This window comes from Heptranchias perlo, chromosome 3 (genome assembly GCF_035084215.1).
Source record: "Heptranchias perlo isolate sHepPer1 chromosome 3, sHepPer1.hap1, whole genome shotgun sequence".
Taxonomy (NCBI): Eukaryota; Metazoa; Chordata; class Chondrichthyes; order Hexanchiformes; family Hexanchidae; genus Heptranchias; species Heptranchias perlo.
The window spans coordinates 139,856,728-139,873,446 of record NC_090327.1 but is presented as its reverse complement, the minus strand read 5'-3'; the positions used below and the strand labels follow the sequence as shown (position 1 = coordinate 139,873,446).

Below are 16,719 nucleotides of genomic sequence, written 5' to 3'. Positions count from 1 at the left end.
CTCAGCTGATCCTGTGCTCCTCACTCCCCCCTCTGCTCCTCCGCATCAGCTGATCCTGTGCTCCTCACTCCCCCCTCTGCTCCACCGCCTCAGCTGATCCTGTGCTCCTCACTCCCCCCTCTGCTCCTCCGCATCAGCTGATCCTGTGCTCCTCACTCCCCCCTCTGCTCCGCCGCCTCAGCTGATCCTGTGCTCCTCACTCCCCCCTCTGCTCCTCCGCCTCAGCTGATCCTGTGCTCCTCAAACCCCCCTCTGCTCCTCCGCCTCAGCTGATCCTGTGCTCCTCACTCCCCCCTCTGCTCCTCCGCCTCAGCTGATCCTGTGCTCCTCACTCCCCCCTCTGCTCCACCGCCTCAGCTGATCCTGTGCTCCTCACTCCCCCCTCTGCTCCACCGCCTCAGCTGATCCTGTGCTCCTCACTCCCCCCTCTGCTCCACCGCCTCAGCTGATCCTGTGCTCCTCACTCCCCCCTCTGCTCCACCGCCTCAGCTGATCCTGTGCTCCTCACTCCCCCCTCTGCTCCGCCGCCTCAGCTGATCCTGTGCTCCTCACTCCCCCCTCTGCTCCACCGCCTCAGCTGATCCTGTGCTCCTCACTCCCCCCTCTGCTCCACCGCCTCACTTGTCTCAGAGGAAGTGTAAGGGGCAGTTTCGTTTCCTCTAAAGATATGATTGACCCTGTTGCTGTTTTGCTTCAAAATTTCACTTCCCAACGCCAGAACCACGAAAATCCAACTACTTTAGGACGAGAGGTTACAACCTTTCAATGATTTTTTAAACATTATATTAGAAATCCAATGGGCGATCCATTGCGGCATAGAGCCCGTTAAAAGGTATCGTCTATCACAGTACCCACAAGAATCATAGAATCATAGAATCATAGAAGTTACAACATGGAAACAGGCCCTTCGGCCCAACATGTCCATGTCGCCCAGTTTATACCACTACGCTAGTCCCAATTGCCTGCACTTGGCCCATATCCCTCTATACCCATCTTACCCATGTAACTGTCCAAATGCTTTTTAAAAGACAAAATTGTACCCGCCTCTACTACTGCCTCTGGCAGCTCGTTCCAGACACTCACCACCCTTTGAGTGAAAAAACTGCCCCTCTGGACCCTTTTGTATCTCTCCCCTCTCACCTTAAATCTATGCCCCCTCGTTATAGACTCCCCTACCTTTGGGAAAAGATTTTGACTGTCGACCTTATCTATGCCCCTCTCGACCTTATCCAAGCTGCAAAGGAACTCCTGCCAAAGTAGAAGGAGTGTTTGGAAAGCTCAGTTGGAGCTCAAATCAGTTCTTGAGAAATCTCCGCAGTGAGAGTTTGTCCAATACAGGGTGCCGTCTCTCTCTCTCCCTTTCCCCCTCTCTTGCTCTCTCTCCCTTGCACTCTCACTCTCCTCCTTTATCTCAAGGGGATTGGACTACAATGGGGTGGAAATTATGTTCCAGCTGTACAGACCAGTGGAGAGACTCCATCTGAAATACTGCATTCAGTTCTGGGCACCGCGCCACAGGAAGGATATGTTAACCTCCAGGCTCGAGGGGCTGAATTCCCAACCCCTGCTCTTATGTTCCAATGAATGAAACAATAATTCAGGTATCGAGAACTTCTGTCCAAAGAACTGATTTCAGTATTTGACTGTCCTCAGTGTCCCAGCTCAGTGCAGTCCAGTCCAGACAAGCTGCTGGCACAAAGTGGCATTTTCTGTGAGACAAGAATGACTTGTTGAGGCAGTGAGAGCACCGAGTGCGGGTAGGCCTGCGCGTGAAATGGAAAGTGAGGTCAAATTCTACACAAGCTGCTGATGTCTCTGTTTCCATTTCCAAAACACACGCACGCACGGCCCAAATCGATGCATCTCCCGGGAAAGCTGCGAGGTGACGCAGGGTCGCCCTGGATCATGTGAAGCAATTGCCCACATACAAGGTTCTGCTCGTTTCACACAGGAACCTAAGAATTAGAAGCTGGAGAAGGTCATCCAGCCCCTCGAGCCTGCTCCACCATTCAACAAGATCAGGACTGAACTTCTACCTCAACACCATGTTCATGCACTATCCCCATATCCCTTGATGCCTTTAATATCGAGAAATCTATCGATCTCTGTTTTGAATGTACTCAATGACTGAGCCTCCACAGCCCTCTAGGGTAGAGAATTCCAAAGATTCACCACCCTCTGAATGAAGAAATCTCTCCTCATCTCAGAACTAAATGGCCAACCCTTTATTCTGAAACCGTGACCCCTGGTTCGAGACTCCCCAGCCAGAGGAAGCATCCTCCCTGCATCTGACCTGTCGAGACCTTTAAGAATTTTTTAAGTTTCAAAGAGATCACCTCTCATTCTTCTAAACTCTAGAGAATACAGGCCTGGTCTACTCAATCTCTCCTCATACGACAATCCTGCCATCTCAGGAATCAGTCTGGTGAACCTTTGTTGCACTCCTTCGAGGGCAAGTATATCCTTTCTGAGGTAAGGAGACCAAAACTGTACACAATACTCCAGGTGCGATCTCAACAAGGCCCTATTTAAATACAATAAGGCATCTTTACTCCTGTACTCAAATCTTCTTGTATTAAAGGCCAACATGCTATTTGCCTTCCTAATTGCTTGCTGCACCTTCATGTTAGCTTTCAGTGACTCATGTACAAGGACACCCAGGTCACTTTGAGCATCATCATTTCACAATCTCTCACCATTTAAAAAATACTTTGTGTTTCTGTTTTTCTACCAAAGTGGATAACTTCACATTATTCCACATTATATTCCATCTGCCTTGTTCTTCCCCACTGACGAAACCTGTCCATATCCCTTTGAAGCCTCTTTACATCCTCCACACAATTCACATCCCGACTTAGTTTTGTGTCATCAGCAAACTTGGAAATATTACATTTGGTTCCCTGATCCAAGTCATTGATATAATTGTGAATAGCTGGAGCCCAAGCACCAATCCCTGCAGTACCCCACTGGTCACAGTCTGCCAACCTGACAAAGACCCGTTTATTCCTACTCTCTGGTTTCTGGCTGTTGATCAATTCTCAATCCATGCCAGTATATTATCCCCAATTCCATGTGCTCTAACTTTGTTCACTAACCTCCTGTGTGGGACCTGATCTGAAGCCTTCTGAGAATCCAAATACACCACATCCACTGGTCCCCCCTTATCTATTTTACTAGTTACATCCTCAAAGAACTCCAATAGGTTTGTCAAATATGATTTTCCTTTCATAAATCCATGTTGACTCTGCCAAATCCTATTATTATTTTCTGAGTTTCCTGTTATCACATCCTTTATAATAGATTCGAGCATTTTTCCTACTACTGATGTCAGGTTAACAGGTCTGTGGTCCCCGTTCGCTCTCTTTCTCTTTTCTTAAATAGTGGGGTTACATTTGCTACCCTCCAATCTGCAGGAACAGTTCTATAATTTCTTGAATTTTGGAAGATGACAACCAATGCGTCCACTATCTCCATAGCCACCTCTCAAAACCATGTGATATAGATCATCGGGTCCTTGGGATTTATTGACTTTCAGTCCCATTCATTCCTCGAGTACTATTTTTTTTACTAATACTAATTTCTTTCAGTTCCTCATTCTCCCAGACCCTTGGTTCTCTACTATTTCTGGGAGGTTTTTTTGTGTCTTCTTCCGTGAAGACAGACACAAAGTGTTTGTTAATTTCTCTGTCACTTCCTTATTCCCCATTATAAATTATCCCGTCTCTGTCGATAAGGGACCCACATTTGCCTTTGCCAGTTATTTTTTCCTTTTTACATCCCAATAGAAGCTTTTACAGTCCGTTTTTATGTTTCTCGCCAGTTTACTCTCATATTCTATTTTCCCTTTCTTTATCAATTTCTTGGTTTTGCTTTGCTGAATTCTATTCTGCTCTAATCCACAGGCTTACTGCATTTTCTGGCAAATTTATATCCCTCTTCCTTTGATTTAATACGATCTTTAATTTCTCTTGTTAGCCACGGTTGGACCACTTTAACTCTTGGGTTTTTGTGCAGTAAAGGAATATATATTTGTTGCAAATTATGTATTAATTCTTTAAATGCGAACCATTGACTGTCTCCCGTCATACCTTTTAATGTAGTTCCCCAATCAACCACAGAAAACTTGCGCCTCACACCTTCGTAGTTTCCGTTGTTTAAATTAAAGATCCTAGTTTCAGATATAACTGCATCACTTTCAAACTTAATGAAGAATTCCATCATATTGTGGTTACTCTTCCCTAAGGGTTCCCTTACAGGATTATAAATTAACCCTTTCTCATTGCACAATACTAGATCTGTACCCTGGTTGGTTCCTCAACATACTGATCTGGAAAACGATCTTGTATACATTGCAGGAATTCGTCCTCCACAGTATTACTGCTAATTTGGTTTGCCCAATCTATATTGTAGACTAAAGACCCCCACGATTTCTGCATTACTCTTGTTATATGCACTTCTAATTTCCTGCTTTATACCGTGCCCGACATTACCACTACTGTTTGCTGGCCGAGAAACAACTCCCACCAATGTTTTCTGCCCCTTGCTGTTTCTTAGCTCCACCCAAACTGATTCTATATCTCAACGTTCTGAGCCAAGATCCTTTCTCACTATTGTACTGATCTCATCCATTATTAACTGCGCTACCCCACCTCCTTTTTCCTTTTTGCCTGTCCTTCCTAAATGTCGAATATTTTTGAATAATCAGTTCCCAGCCTTGGTCACCCTGCAGCCACGTCTCCGTAATGGCAATTAGATCAAACCCATTTACTACTATTGGTGCTGTCAATACATTTACCTTGTTGCGAATGCTGCGTGCTTTCAGATAAAGTGCCTTTAATTTTGCCCTGTCAACACTTTTTGTCCTATTTTGACCTGTAATCCGGTCACGTGGCTTCTCCTGTTTCTGATTCTTTCTTCCCTCCTGCTTCCTCTGCTTCCCCAGCTGCCAAGTGAATTAGGTGCTCTAAGCAATCACAGCGAATTCCTGAAACCCATCCTGACATGGGGAGCAGGGAGAGAGAGAATGAAAGGTGCTGGGCATTGAGAGGTGATGGAATTTGAACATGCCGGATAAATAGAAACATAAATCTCATCTCCCTCTTTCTTTCCTATGCGGAATATTTTAATACTCAGGAGATGATTTCACTGCCACCCGTGCTCTTCTGCTTCTTTGGGTCGATTCTTGCATTTATTTACAGTGAAAATCTATTCCTGCCACTGAAGGATTGGGGATGTAAAAGACACGCGTCAAGGTTGGAAAATATTTCTATCGTCTTCATTGAGCTTTTATTTCTCAGTTACCTTCTGTCTTTATCTCTTGTTTTTGTCTCTCTCAGTGCCGGGTGACCATTTGATTTGATGCATTTGTCCTGAACTGATGCCTTTTCCACATCTCGAGGCGGTCAGACACGTTCTATCTGTCTGTTACTGCTGATGACCATTAATGGGGACAGGCCGCGAGTTCATCGTTTATCTGCAAAGCGGAGAAAGACAAATAAAAAGAAAGATCTGTTTCTCCACCACAAGCGTAAAGATGCAAAGGATGTTATTCAAAAAACTGTCCCCGTGACTTGGTGTTTGGATTTGTTTGCAAAGCTTGCATTTTAAAAGTTAAAAAATACCCGACACAAAGTGAACTTCTCACCAGCCCATAAAGGAATCAAACCCACAATCACAACATGTTCTAAGCAAGCAGGTTAACCAGCCGTTACTAACATCTCATAGGAACATAGGAACAGGAGAAGGCCATTCAGCCCCTCGTGCCTGCTCCGCCATTTGATAAGATCATGGCTGATCTGTGATCTAACTCCATATACCTGCCTTTGGCCCATATCCCTTAATACGTTTGGTTGCCAGAAAGCTATCTATCTCACATTTAAATTTCGCAATTGAGATAGTATCAATTGCCGTTTGTGGAGGAGAGTTCCAAACTTCTACCACCCTTTGTGTGTAGAAATGTTTTCTGATCTCGCTCCTGAAAGGTCTGGCTCTAATTTTTAGACTGTGCCCCCTACTCCTAGAATCCCCAACCAGCGGAAATAGTTTCTCTGTATCCACCCTATCCGTTCTCCTTAATATCTTATAATCTTCGATCAGATCACCCCTTAACCTTCTCAACTCGAGAAAACATAACCCCAATTTGTGTAATCTCTCCTCGTAACTTAACCCTTGAAGTCCGGGTATCATTCTAGTAAACCTACGCTGCACTCCCTCCAAGGCCAATATGTCCTTCCGAAGATGCGATGCCCAGAACTGCTCACAGTATTCCAGGTGCGGTCTAACCAGGTTTGTGTACAGCTGCAGCATAACTTCTGCCCCCTTGTACTCTAGTCCGCTAGATATAAAGGCCAGCATTCCATTAGCCTTATTGAATATTTTCTGCACTTGTTCATGAAACTTCAATGATCTATGTACCTGAACCCCTAAGTCCCTTTGGGCATCCACAGTTTTTAACTTTTTGCCATTTAGAAAGTACCCTGTTCTATCCTTTTTTGATCCGAAGTGGATGACCTCACATTTGTCTACATTGAATTCCATTTGCCACAATTTTGCCCATTCACCTCATCGATCAATATCCCTTTGTAATTTTATGTTTTCATCTACACTGCTTACAATGCCACCAATCTTTGTGTCATCGGCAAACTTAGATATGAGACTTTCTATGCCTTCATCTAAGTCGTTAATAAATATTGTGAATAATTGAGGCCCCAAGACAGATTCCTGCGGGACTCCACTAGTCACATCCTGCCAATGTGAATACTTACCCATTATCCGTACTCTCTGTCGCCTTTCGCTCAGCCAATTTCCTAACCAAGTCTGTACTTTTCCCTCGATTCCATGGGCTTCTATCTTAGCTAACAGTCTCTTATGTGGGACCTGATCAAATGCCTTCTGGAAGTCCATATAAATAACATCCATTGACATTCACCTGTCCACTACTTTAGTCACCTCTTCAAAAAATTCAATCAGGTTTGTCAGGTATGACAAACCTTTCACAAATCCATGCTGGCTCTCTCTGATTAACTGAAAATTCTCGGTGTTCAGTCACCCTATCCTTAATTATAGACTCCAGCATTTTCCCCACAACAGATGTTCGGCTAACTGGTCCATAATTCCCCGGTTTCCCTCTCTCTCCTTCCTTAAAAAGCGGAGTGACATGTGCAATTTTCCAATCTAGAGGGACAGTTCCTGAATCTAGAGTACTTTGAAAGATTATAGTTAGGTCATCCGCAATGTGCTCACCTACTTCCTTTTAGTCCCTGGGATGAAAACCATCTGGTCCTGGGGATTTGTCACCCTTTAGTGCTATTATTTTCGTCATTACTGTTGCTTTACTTATGTTAATTTTATCGAGTCTCTGTCCCCGATTCAATATTAGTTTTCTTGGGATTTCCGGCATGCTATCCTCATTTTCGACTGTAAATACTGACTCAAAGTAATTGTTCAACATGTCCGCCATTTCCCCATTGTCAATGACAATATCCCCACTTTCAGTTTTTAAGGGGCCAACACTGCTCCTGACCTCCCTCTTTTTCCAAATATAACTATAAAAGTTCTTTGTATTGGTTTTGATATTCCTTGCGAGTTTCTTTTCATACTCTCTTTTTGTAGCTCTTACTATCAGTTTTGTGACCCTTTGTTGATCTTTGCATCTTTCCCATTTGCCAGGATCTGTGCCATTTTTTGCCTTTTTGTATGCCCTTTCATTATGTCTTATACTGTCCCTTACCTCTTTAGTTGTCCATGGCTGTTTTTTTTGGCAAGTAGAGTTCTTGCCCCTCAGGGGTATAAACCGATTCTGTATCACGTTAAATGTTTCTTTAAACATTTCCCACTGATCATCAGTCGTTTTACCCATTAACAGATTTGCCCAGTTTACTGTGGACAGTCTCTGTCTCATCCAATTGAAGTCGACCTTGCCCAAGTCTAGAATCTTAGCAGCTGATTCACTTTTTTCCCTTTCAAACACTACATTGAACTCGATCATTTTATGATCACTATTGGATAGATGTTCACGCATAGTTAAGCCGTTAACTAAATCTAGTATGGCTTGCCCCCTTGTTGCCTCGAGGACATACTGCTGTAGAAAACGATCCCGGACACGCTCAAGAAATTTGCTACCTTTCTGACAGTTGCTAGTCTGCTTTTCCCAATCTATGTGAAGGTTAAAGTCCCCCATTAAGACCACTATGCCTTTCTTACACGCTTGTCTAATCTCTGCATTTATACAATCTCGCACTTCAGAGCTGCTGCCAGGGCTCCTATGCACAATTCCCACTATAGTCTTCGATCCTTTCCTATTTCTCAATTCAACCCATAAGGTCTCTGTTGGCTGCTTACCTCTCGTTGTATCCCCCTTTATCATTGAAGTGATTTCATCTCTAATCATCAAGGCTACTCCTCCCCCTCTTCCAGTTTCCCTATCTCTCCTGTGGACCTTATAACCTGGTATAATTAGTTCCCAATCCTGACGATCCTGCAGCCATGTCTCAGTAATAGCTATCATGTCATACCCTCCAATTTGAATTTGAACCTGTCGTTCATTTAATTTATTCCTTATACTCCGTGCATTTGTATATAGAACTCTTAGTTGGGCCACACACCCTCGCCTGACCTTCAGCTTTGATGCTGAGTTAATCGCCTTACACCTTCTCGTTTTTACTTTATCTGTCGTGCCGAAAGTACACTTTCTTTCTTCTGCTCCACGCTTTTCCCTTCCACTTGTTCTTGAACAACTGTTTGTACTATTTGTATTGTAAATTTCCCCTGAGTCTTCCCCTCTCTTGCTGCTCTCAACTTTACTCCCTTCTGACTCACCGCTCAGGTTCCCATCCCCCTGCTACTCGAGTTTAAACCTTCCCCAACAGCACTAGCAAACACCCCCGTGAGGACATTGGTCCCGGTCCTGCTCGGGTGTAGCCCGTCACGCTTGTACAGGTCCCACCTTCCCCAGAACTAGTCTCAATGTCCCAGGAATCTAAATCCCTCCCTCCTACACCATCCCTGCAGCCACGCATTCATCCTGTCTATTCTCCTGTTCCTATATTCACTAGCACGTGGCACTGGTAGTAATCCTGAGATCACTACCTTTGCTTTTTAATTTATCTCCTAACTCCTTAAATTCAATTTGCAGGACCTCATCCCTTTTTTTACCTATGTCGTTGGTACCAATATGGACCACGACTACTGGCTGTTCACCCTCCCCCTCCAGAATGCCCTGCAGCCGCTCCGTGACATCCTTGACCCTAGCACCAGGGAGGCAACATACCATCCTGGAGTCACGTTTATAGCCGCAGAAACGCCTATCTGTTCCCCTTACAAATGAATCCCCTATCACTGTTGCCCTGCCACTCTTCTTCCTCCCCTCCTGTGCAGCAGAGCCACCTGTGCTGCCCCGAACCTGGCTCTTGCTGCTTTCCCCTGATAAGCCATCTCCCCCAACAGCATTCAAAGCAGAATATCTGTTTGAGAGGGAGATGGTCCCAGGGGACTCCTGCTTTATCTGCCTAGTCCTTTTACTCTGCCTGGCGGTCACCCATTTCCTTTCTGCCTGCGTAATCTTTACCTGCGGTGTGACCACCTCACTGAACGTGCTGTCCACGATAGTCTCAGCATCGCGGATGCTCCACAGTGAATCCACCCGCAGCTCCAGCTCCGAAATACGGTTAGCCAATAGCTGCAGCTGGACACACTTCCTGCACACATGGTCGCCAGGAACACTGGTAGTGTCCATGACTTCCCACATAGTGCAGGAGGAGCGTATCACAGGTGCGAGCTCTGCTGCCATGACTTACCTTAGACTCTCAGACTCTCCTCCCGTGTGTCGGTGAGTGTCCTGCAAGAGGTTTGGGTGCTCTGCCTGTCGTGATTGAATAGTTGACAGTGTGTGTGACCTGTGAGTTGTGGGTGGGTGGCTTGCAGTAATGGTAATGTGTGAGGGTAAGAGGAAGCATCTGATTGAAGAGTTGAGTACTGATTGAAAGAGTTTGTTGGTATGTGGGTGATGGGGGTGGAGTGCGTGGTGCAGTTGGTGGGAGATGCCACTTGACAGTTGACCTCACTCACATTGACCACTCATGTCAAAGCATCGAACTTCTTCCTGCACTGTATCCATGTTCATGACACGCCTGGCATTGACTTCATCCCCTGCTGCCTCCCACTACCTCGGGAGCATATGTCTGGAGGGCTTCTTGCCCCCCTGTGGATATAAGATGTCCCTCCTTCTGTCCACCTCTTGCACTAAGGTCTGTAGTGCATCAGCAGAGAGTCTTGGTGCGCACACTCTCACAGACCTGATTCCAACTCAGATTGGCAGATTGGTGAGGTGTGGCGTGCAGATTGGAGGATGTGGGATTTAGCAGTGCACAACTTTTATTCAATGTTTTAACATAACTCAAGGATTTGTAGACGTAAGGACGGGAGCTGCATCTGTGTTTTGTGTGTGAGATGTCTGATCTCTGTTCAGATTCCATGTGGACCCACATCTTATATTTTGCAAATAGGAGGTGCAGGCTGCCTTTAAGAGGTGCAGGCTGCCTTTAAGAGGTGCAGGCTGCCTTTAAGAGGTGTGAGCCACTCACGCAATATCTGGGACCCCCTGCTGGTGAGAAGCCATTAAACAACGCAGCTCGGCCTGGCTGCTCACAGGAATCAGGTGAACCACCAGACAGCACCAATCTCACGTGCTGCCTGCATCGCAAAGACCGGGCACGGGTTAATCGCGCACCGCGACCTCCGCACCAGGATTCGGGGGTTATCGAGTTTAACCCCCCATGAGTTCAAATTTCAACAAGACAAGTCAGGAAAAATTTGATTTCCTAATTTGTGGGCTAGCTGGATAAAAATGAGCATGATAGCTGCTAAATGGTTGTAAAAACCCAGATGGTTCACTCATGTCTTTCAGGGAAAGGAACCTCCGACCAACCCTGCATGATCAGGCCGACTCACGACTGGTCTAAACTATCTGGTGACCCTTAATGCTCTCTGATGTTGCCCAGCAATTGAGAAACAATCCCAGGAACATCACCACAAAGACTGCTGCAGTTCAAGAAGGCTGCCGACCACCATCTTCAGGCAATTAGAGATGGGTAACGAATATCCCAAATCTCCCACATCCTGAGAACAAATTTTTAAAAAGTCTTGGAAAGAGCCATTTGTTTATTAACTATTTTGGAGAAGGAGGCTGAACAAAGTATTTTCTGGGATCAGTAAAACTGTTGTACCTGAGAATTGACATCAGTTATGGGCCAGAAGACGGCATGAATTGGAACCAGATTTCCACTTTAGATTCTCAAGCCCCTTAATTTTCTGTCCAGCACAAAATATATCAGTAAATGATGACCTTAGGGTATAAATATCAAAGTGGTCTTTCTTCAGAAATTCGATGTTTAACCGTCTTCATACTGTCATTGTTTCTGTTCCACTCCTTCCCACTTTCCCCACGGAGCGTGTCTCATCGGAATTATTGGGAAGAGGATAAATTGACTTTAATACACACTGCTCTCCCCAGGGGGTGGGGGGAGACTGTGGACTTTACCACTCACTGCTCTCCCCAAGGGTTGGGGGGAGAGTGTGGACTTTATTACTCACTGCTCTCCCCAGGGGGTGGGGGCAGAGTGTGGACTTTACTACTCACTGCTCTCCCCAGGGGGTTTGGGGAGAGTGTGGACTTTACTACTCACTGCACTCCCCAGGGGGTGAGGGGAGAGAGTGTGGACTTTAAAACACACTGCTCTCCCCAGGGGGTGGGGGGAGAGTGTGGACTTTATTACTCACTGCTCTCCCCAGGGGGCGGGGGCAGAGTGTGGACTTTATTACTCACTGCTCTCCCCAGGGGGTGGGGGGAGAGAGTGTGGACTTTATTACTCACAGCTCTCCCCAGGGGTGTGCGGGGGAGAGAGTGTGGACTTTATTACTCACTGCTCTCCCCAGGGGGTGGGGGGGGAGAGAGTGTGGACTTTATTACTCACAGCTCTCCCCAGGGGTGTGTGGGGAGAGAGTGTGGACTTTACTACTCACTGCTCTCCCCAGGGGTGTGTGGGGAGAGAGTGTGGACTTTATTACTCACTGCTCTCCCCAGGGGTGTAGGGGGGGAGAGTGTGGACTTTATTACTCACTGCTCTCCCCAAGGGGTGGGGGGAGAGTGTGGACTTTATTACTCACTGCTCTCCCCATGGGGTGGTGGGAGAGTGTGGACTTTATTACTCACTGCTCTCCCCAGGGGGTGGGGGGAGAGTGTGGACTTTATTACTCACTGATCTCACCAGGGGGTGGGGGAAGAGTGTGGACTTTATTACTCACTGCTCTCCCCAGGGGGTGGGGGGAGAGTGTGGACTTTATTACTCACTGCTCTCCCCAGGGGTGAGGGGAGAGAGCGTGGACTTTATTACTCACTGCTCTCCCCAGGGGTGAGGGGAGAGAGTGTGGACTTTATTACTCACTGCTCTCCCCAGGGGGTGGGGGGAGAGTGTGGACTTTATTACTCACTGCTCTCCCCAGGGGTGAGGGGAGAGAGTGTGGACTTTATTACTCACTGCTCTCCCCAGGGGTGAGGGGAGAGAGTGTGGACTTTATTACTCACTGCTCTCCCCAGGGGTGAGGGGAGAGAGTGTGGACTTTATTACTCACTGCTCTCCCCAGGGGTGAGGGGAGAGAGTGTGGACTTTATTACTCACTGCTCTCCCCAGGGGTGAGGGGAGAGAGTGTGGACTTTATTACTCACTGCTCTCCCCAGGGGTGAGGGGAGAGAGTGTGGACTTTATTACTCACTGCTCTCCCCAGGGGGTGGGGAGAGAGTGTGGACTTTACTACTCACTGCTCTCCCCAGGGGTGTGTGGGGGAGAGAGTGTGGACTTTACTACTCACTGCTCTCTCCAGGGGGGTGGGGGGAGAATCTGGACTTGTATTTTTGTTTATTTTATTATCTTTTAAATTCTCCAATATGATGAAAGTATTGGTGCAATTAGTCGTGATATATAATTTTACAACTTGTACTTTCCTGATATATAATCTTTGACAGCACTGGAAATGAGTTGATAAATTCCCTCAGGTTATAAAGGTTTCAGTGATTGGAGAATACACAGTGTTTGCAGCACCGTGGCCTGGTGGAGAGAGAATCAGACACCGTATGACGCAGAACGGTCTCTGATCTGAGAAAGTCTTCAGATCTTCTCATTATTTAATGAATTTTATAATTACAGTAAAGGGATATTTCACCACATTCTTCAACTGCTCTCTGAATTTAGTCTGTGTCACGGCATAAATACAAGTGTTTGTGCAGCAACTCATGAGCTGGAGCATGAATCCCAGTTCTTGTATAATCTGAGTTAGAATTACAGAATAAAACCCCATGAACCACACCCGGTTCCATATAGAATACACCATAAACAGTGCCCAGAACAGTATAAAGTTTCCTGATATCACAAACAGTAAAATGATGGATTTCCTTCGGCTCTCCATCTCTGGGTCTCTGGGACTCTCCCCACTGCTGTGACCCCGGAGTCTCCTGCGGGCTCTGCTGGCCACTAAAATGTATCTGACGGTGAAAACATTGAGCAGCAGAATCAGAACAAATGGGATCCCCGGGGTGAGGATATAATGAAGGAGTTCGATGACTGCCCACACACGTGAAAACATAACAACGGCAGGTACAGCACAAAACCACGGTTGGTTGTAAAGCAAATACCGACCCGTGAACATAAAGTACCAGAACTTATTCTTCAAACAGCCCAGCACACTCACTGTTCCCAGAACCACAGCCGCCGTTCTCTCGGTGCAATATTTAGTTTTCAGATTCTGGCAACAAATGGCCACAAATCGATCGAAGGTGAAAGTGACGGTGAACCAGACGGAACAGTCTGTGGCTGCGAAAAGCAGGACGGCGTGGATATTACACACGGGGATGGAGTCCAGGAAATCAAACTGACTATGATAAATAATTGGAATGTGCCTGAGTATCAGATCGAAGATAACGACCAGTAGATCCGCTGCTGCCATCGCCACCAGGTAACGAGTGACACATTTGGAGAGACCGCACTTTCCCCGAGATAGGATAACTATCGTCAATAAGTTAACTGTAAGGAAGGGAAATAAACAGGGCAATTGTACATCAGGCTGGAACTGCCTGTAAATATTATTACCGTCCCTGGATCAACAGTAATTATTAGCACCGTCTCTGGATCCCCTGTAAATATTATCACCATCTCTGGGTTCCCTGTAAATATTAGCACTGCTTCTGGATCCCCTGGTAATATTAGCACCCTCTCTGGATCCCCTGTAAATATTATCACCATCTCTGGGTCCCCTGTAAATATTAGCACCGCCTCTGGATCCCCTGTCAATATTAGCACCCTCTCTGGATCCCCTGTAAATATTATCACCATCTCTGGGTCCCCTGTAAATATTAGCACCGCCTCTGGATCCCCTGGAAATATTAGCACCGTCTCTGGATCCCCTGGAAATATTAGCACCCTCTCTGGGTCCCCTGTAAATATTATCACCATCTCTGGGTCCCCTGTAAATATTAGCACCGCCTCTGGATCCCCTGGAAATATTAGCACCGCCTATGGGTCCCCTGTCAATATTAGCACCGCCTCTGGATCCCCTGTAAATATTAGCACCCTCTCTGGATCCCCTGTAAATATTAGCACCGTCTCTGGATCCCCTGTAAATATTTAAAAATTTGGATCCGCTGTAAATATTAGTACCATTTATGGAACCCCTATAAATATTAGTACGGTCCCTTGACCCCCTGTAGATATTAGAACCATCTCTGGATGCCCTTTAAGTATTAATACCTTCTCCAGATGCACTGTAACTATTAGCAATGTCTCTAGATCCCATGTAAATATTAGTAATATCTCTGGATCTGTTGTATATTATCACTGTCTCTGGATCCCCTGTATATTATCACTGCCTCTGGATCCCCTGCATATTATCACTGCCTCTGGATGCTCTGTATATTGTCACCATCTCCTGAACCCGTGTAAATATTCATACCATCTCCGGATCACCTTTTAATATCTGTACCAACTCTGGATCCCTTGTGTATTATCATCATCTCTGGATTCCCTCTAAATATTAGTACAGTCTCTCGATCCCCTGTAAATATTAGTACAGTCTCTCGATCCCCTGTAAATATTAGTACAGTCTCTCGATCCCCTGTAAATATTAGTACAGTCTCTCGATCCCCTGTAAATATTAGTACAGTCTCTCGATCCCCTGTAAATATTAGTACAGTCTCTCGATCCCCTGTAAACATTCGTACAGTCTCTCGATCCCCTGTAAATATTAGTACAGTCTCTCGATCCCCTGTAAATATTGGTACAGTCTCTCGATCCCCTGTAAATATTAGTACAGTCTCTCGATCCCCTGTAAATATTAGTACAGTCTCTCGATCCCCTGTAAATATTAGTACAGTGTCTTGATTCCCTGTAAATATTAGTACCGTCCCTGGATCACCCTGTAAATATTACAATCATCACTGGATCCCCTTTAAATATTAGCACTGTCTCTGGATCCCACTGTAAATATTAGTACCTTCTTTGGATCCCCTATAAATGTTAGTACTGTCTCTGGACCCCTGTAAATATTAGCACTGTCCCTGGATCCGCTGTATATTATCACAGTCTCTGGATCCCCTGTATATTATCACTGTCTCTGGATCCCCTGTATATTATCACTGTCTCTGGATCCCCTGTATATTATCACTGTCTCTGGATCCCCTGTATATTATCACTGTCTCTGGATCCCCTGTATATTATCACTGTCTCTGGATCCCCTGTATATTATCACTGTCTCTGGATCCCCTGTATATTATCACTGTCTCTGGATCCCCTGTATATTATCACTGTCTCTGCATCCTCTGTATTTTCGTATCGTGTCTGGACCCCATTCCAATACTGACACACCCCAGTGACCCTGTAAAACAGGTGCATGCTCAGGGACCCTGAAGTACAGCCTCACTTTCAGGGTCCTATTGTGAATTAAATCTCACACCCAGAAAGTCCCCGTATATATATCTCTCATCACTGATCCCACTCCCCCATCAATGTATCTCCCAGCCCAGGTACCCCTTTTCATTTTTGAGCTGGATATGGAGACTTACCATCAAATCAAACAGCAGCGAGTGCTGGACAGGGAACAAGAACAATTATGCAGTGAAACATGTTTTATCGAATTAATAGCTGGATATAGAGACTTACCAGAAACACCAATAGCAGCGAGCAGAGGATAGTAAATTACTTGTATACCCAAAAGCACAAAATATATCCGATCCTCTAATGAGAATGAATCATAATGTGAATAAAGATATTGAAACATCCAGAATGGACTGTTCCTCTCTATTGTTCTCAGATTCCGACCCATTGTTGTAACATTCCAATCTATTGTTCTCAGATTCCGACCCATTGTTGTAACATTCCAATCTATTGTTCTCAGATTCCGACCCATTGTTGTAACATTCCAATCTATTGTTCTCAGATTCCGATCTATTCTTTCCCTCTCTGTGGAGCCGCTGATCCCTGTTAGTGCCGGGGGTGATGCTCCCACTGACACTATGGGATAACACGTTGAAAGTCGTCGCTTATAAATAACAGAGAGAAACACTCCAGTGACACAATTAGGGCCAATGGAGACTGACATTAATTACAGTCACTGAACAAACAGATTCTGTTTACAACTTTCAATCCAACAACTTTTGTAGCACAACATATATTGAAC

The 16,719-nt window shown here is 45.6% G+C and overlaps 1 protein-coding gene across 1 annotated transcript; it reads right to left on the bottom strand.

Moving 5' to 3' along the window:
• Nucleotides 1-13,173: 13,173 nt before the first annotated feature.
• Nucleotides 13,174-16,485, bottom strand: LOC137307612 (probable G-protein coupled receptor 139; the record flags this gene model as incomplete). Its single annotated transcript, XM_067976887.1, has 2 exons — nucleotides 13,174-14,072; nucleotides 16,203-16,485. Coding segments are annotated over 2 exons (1,182 nt in total), but the record flags the coding sequence as incomplete, so codon positions are not given.
• Nucleotides 16,486-16,719: the final 234 nt, after the last annotated feature.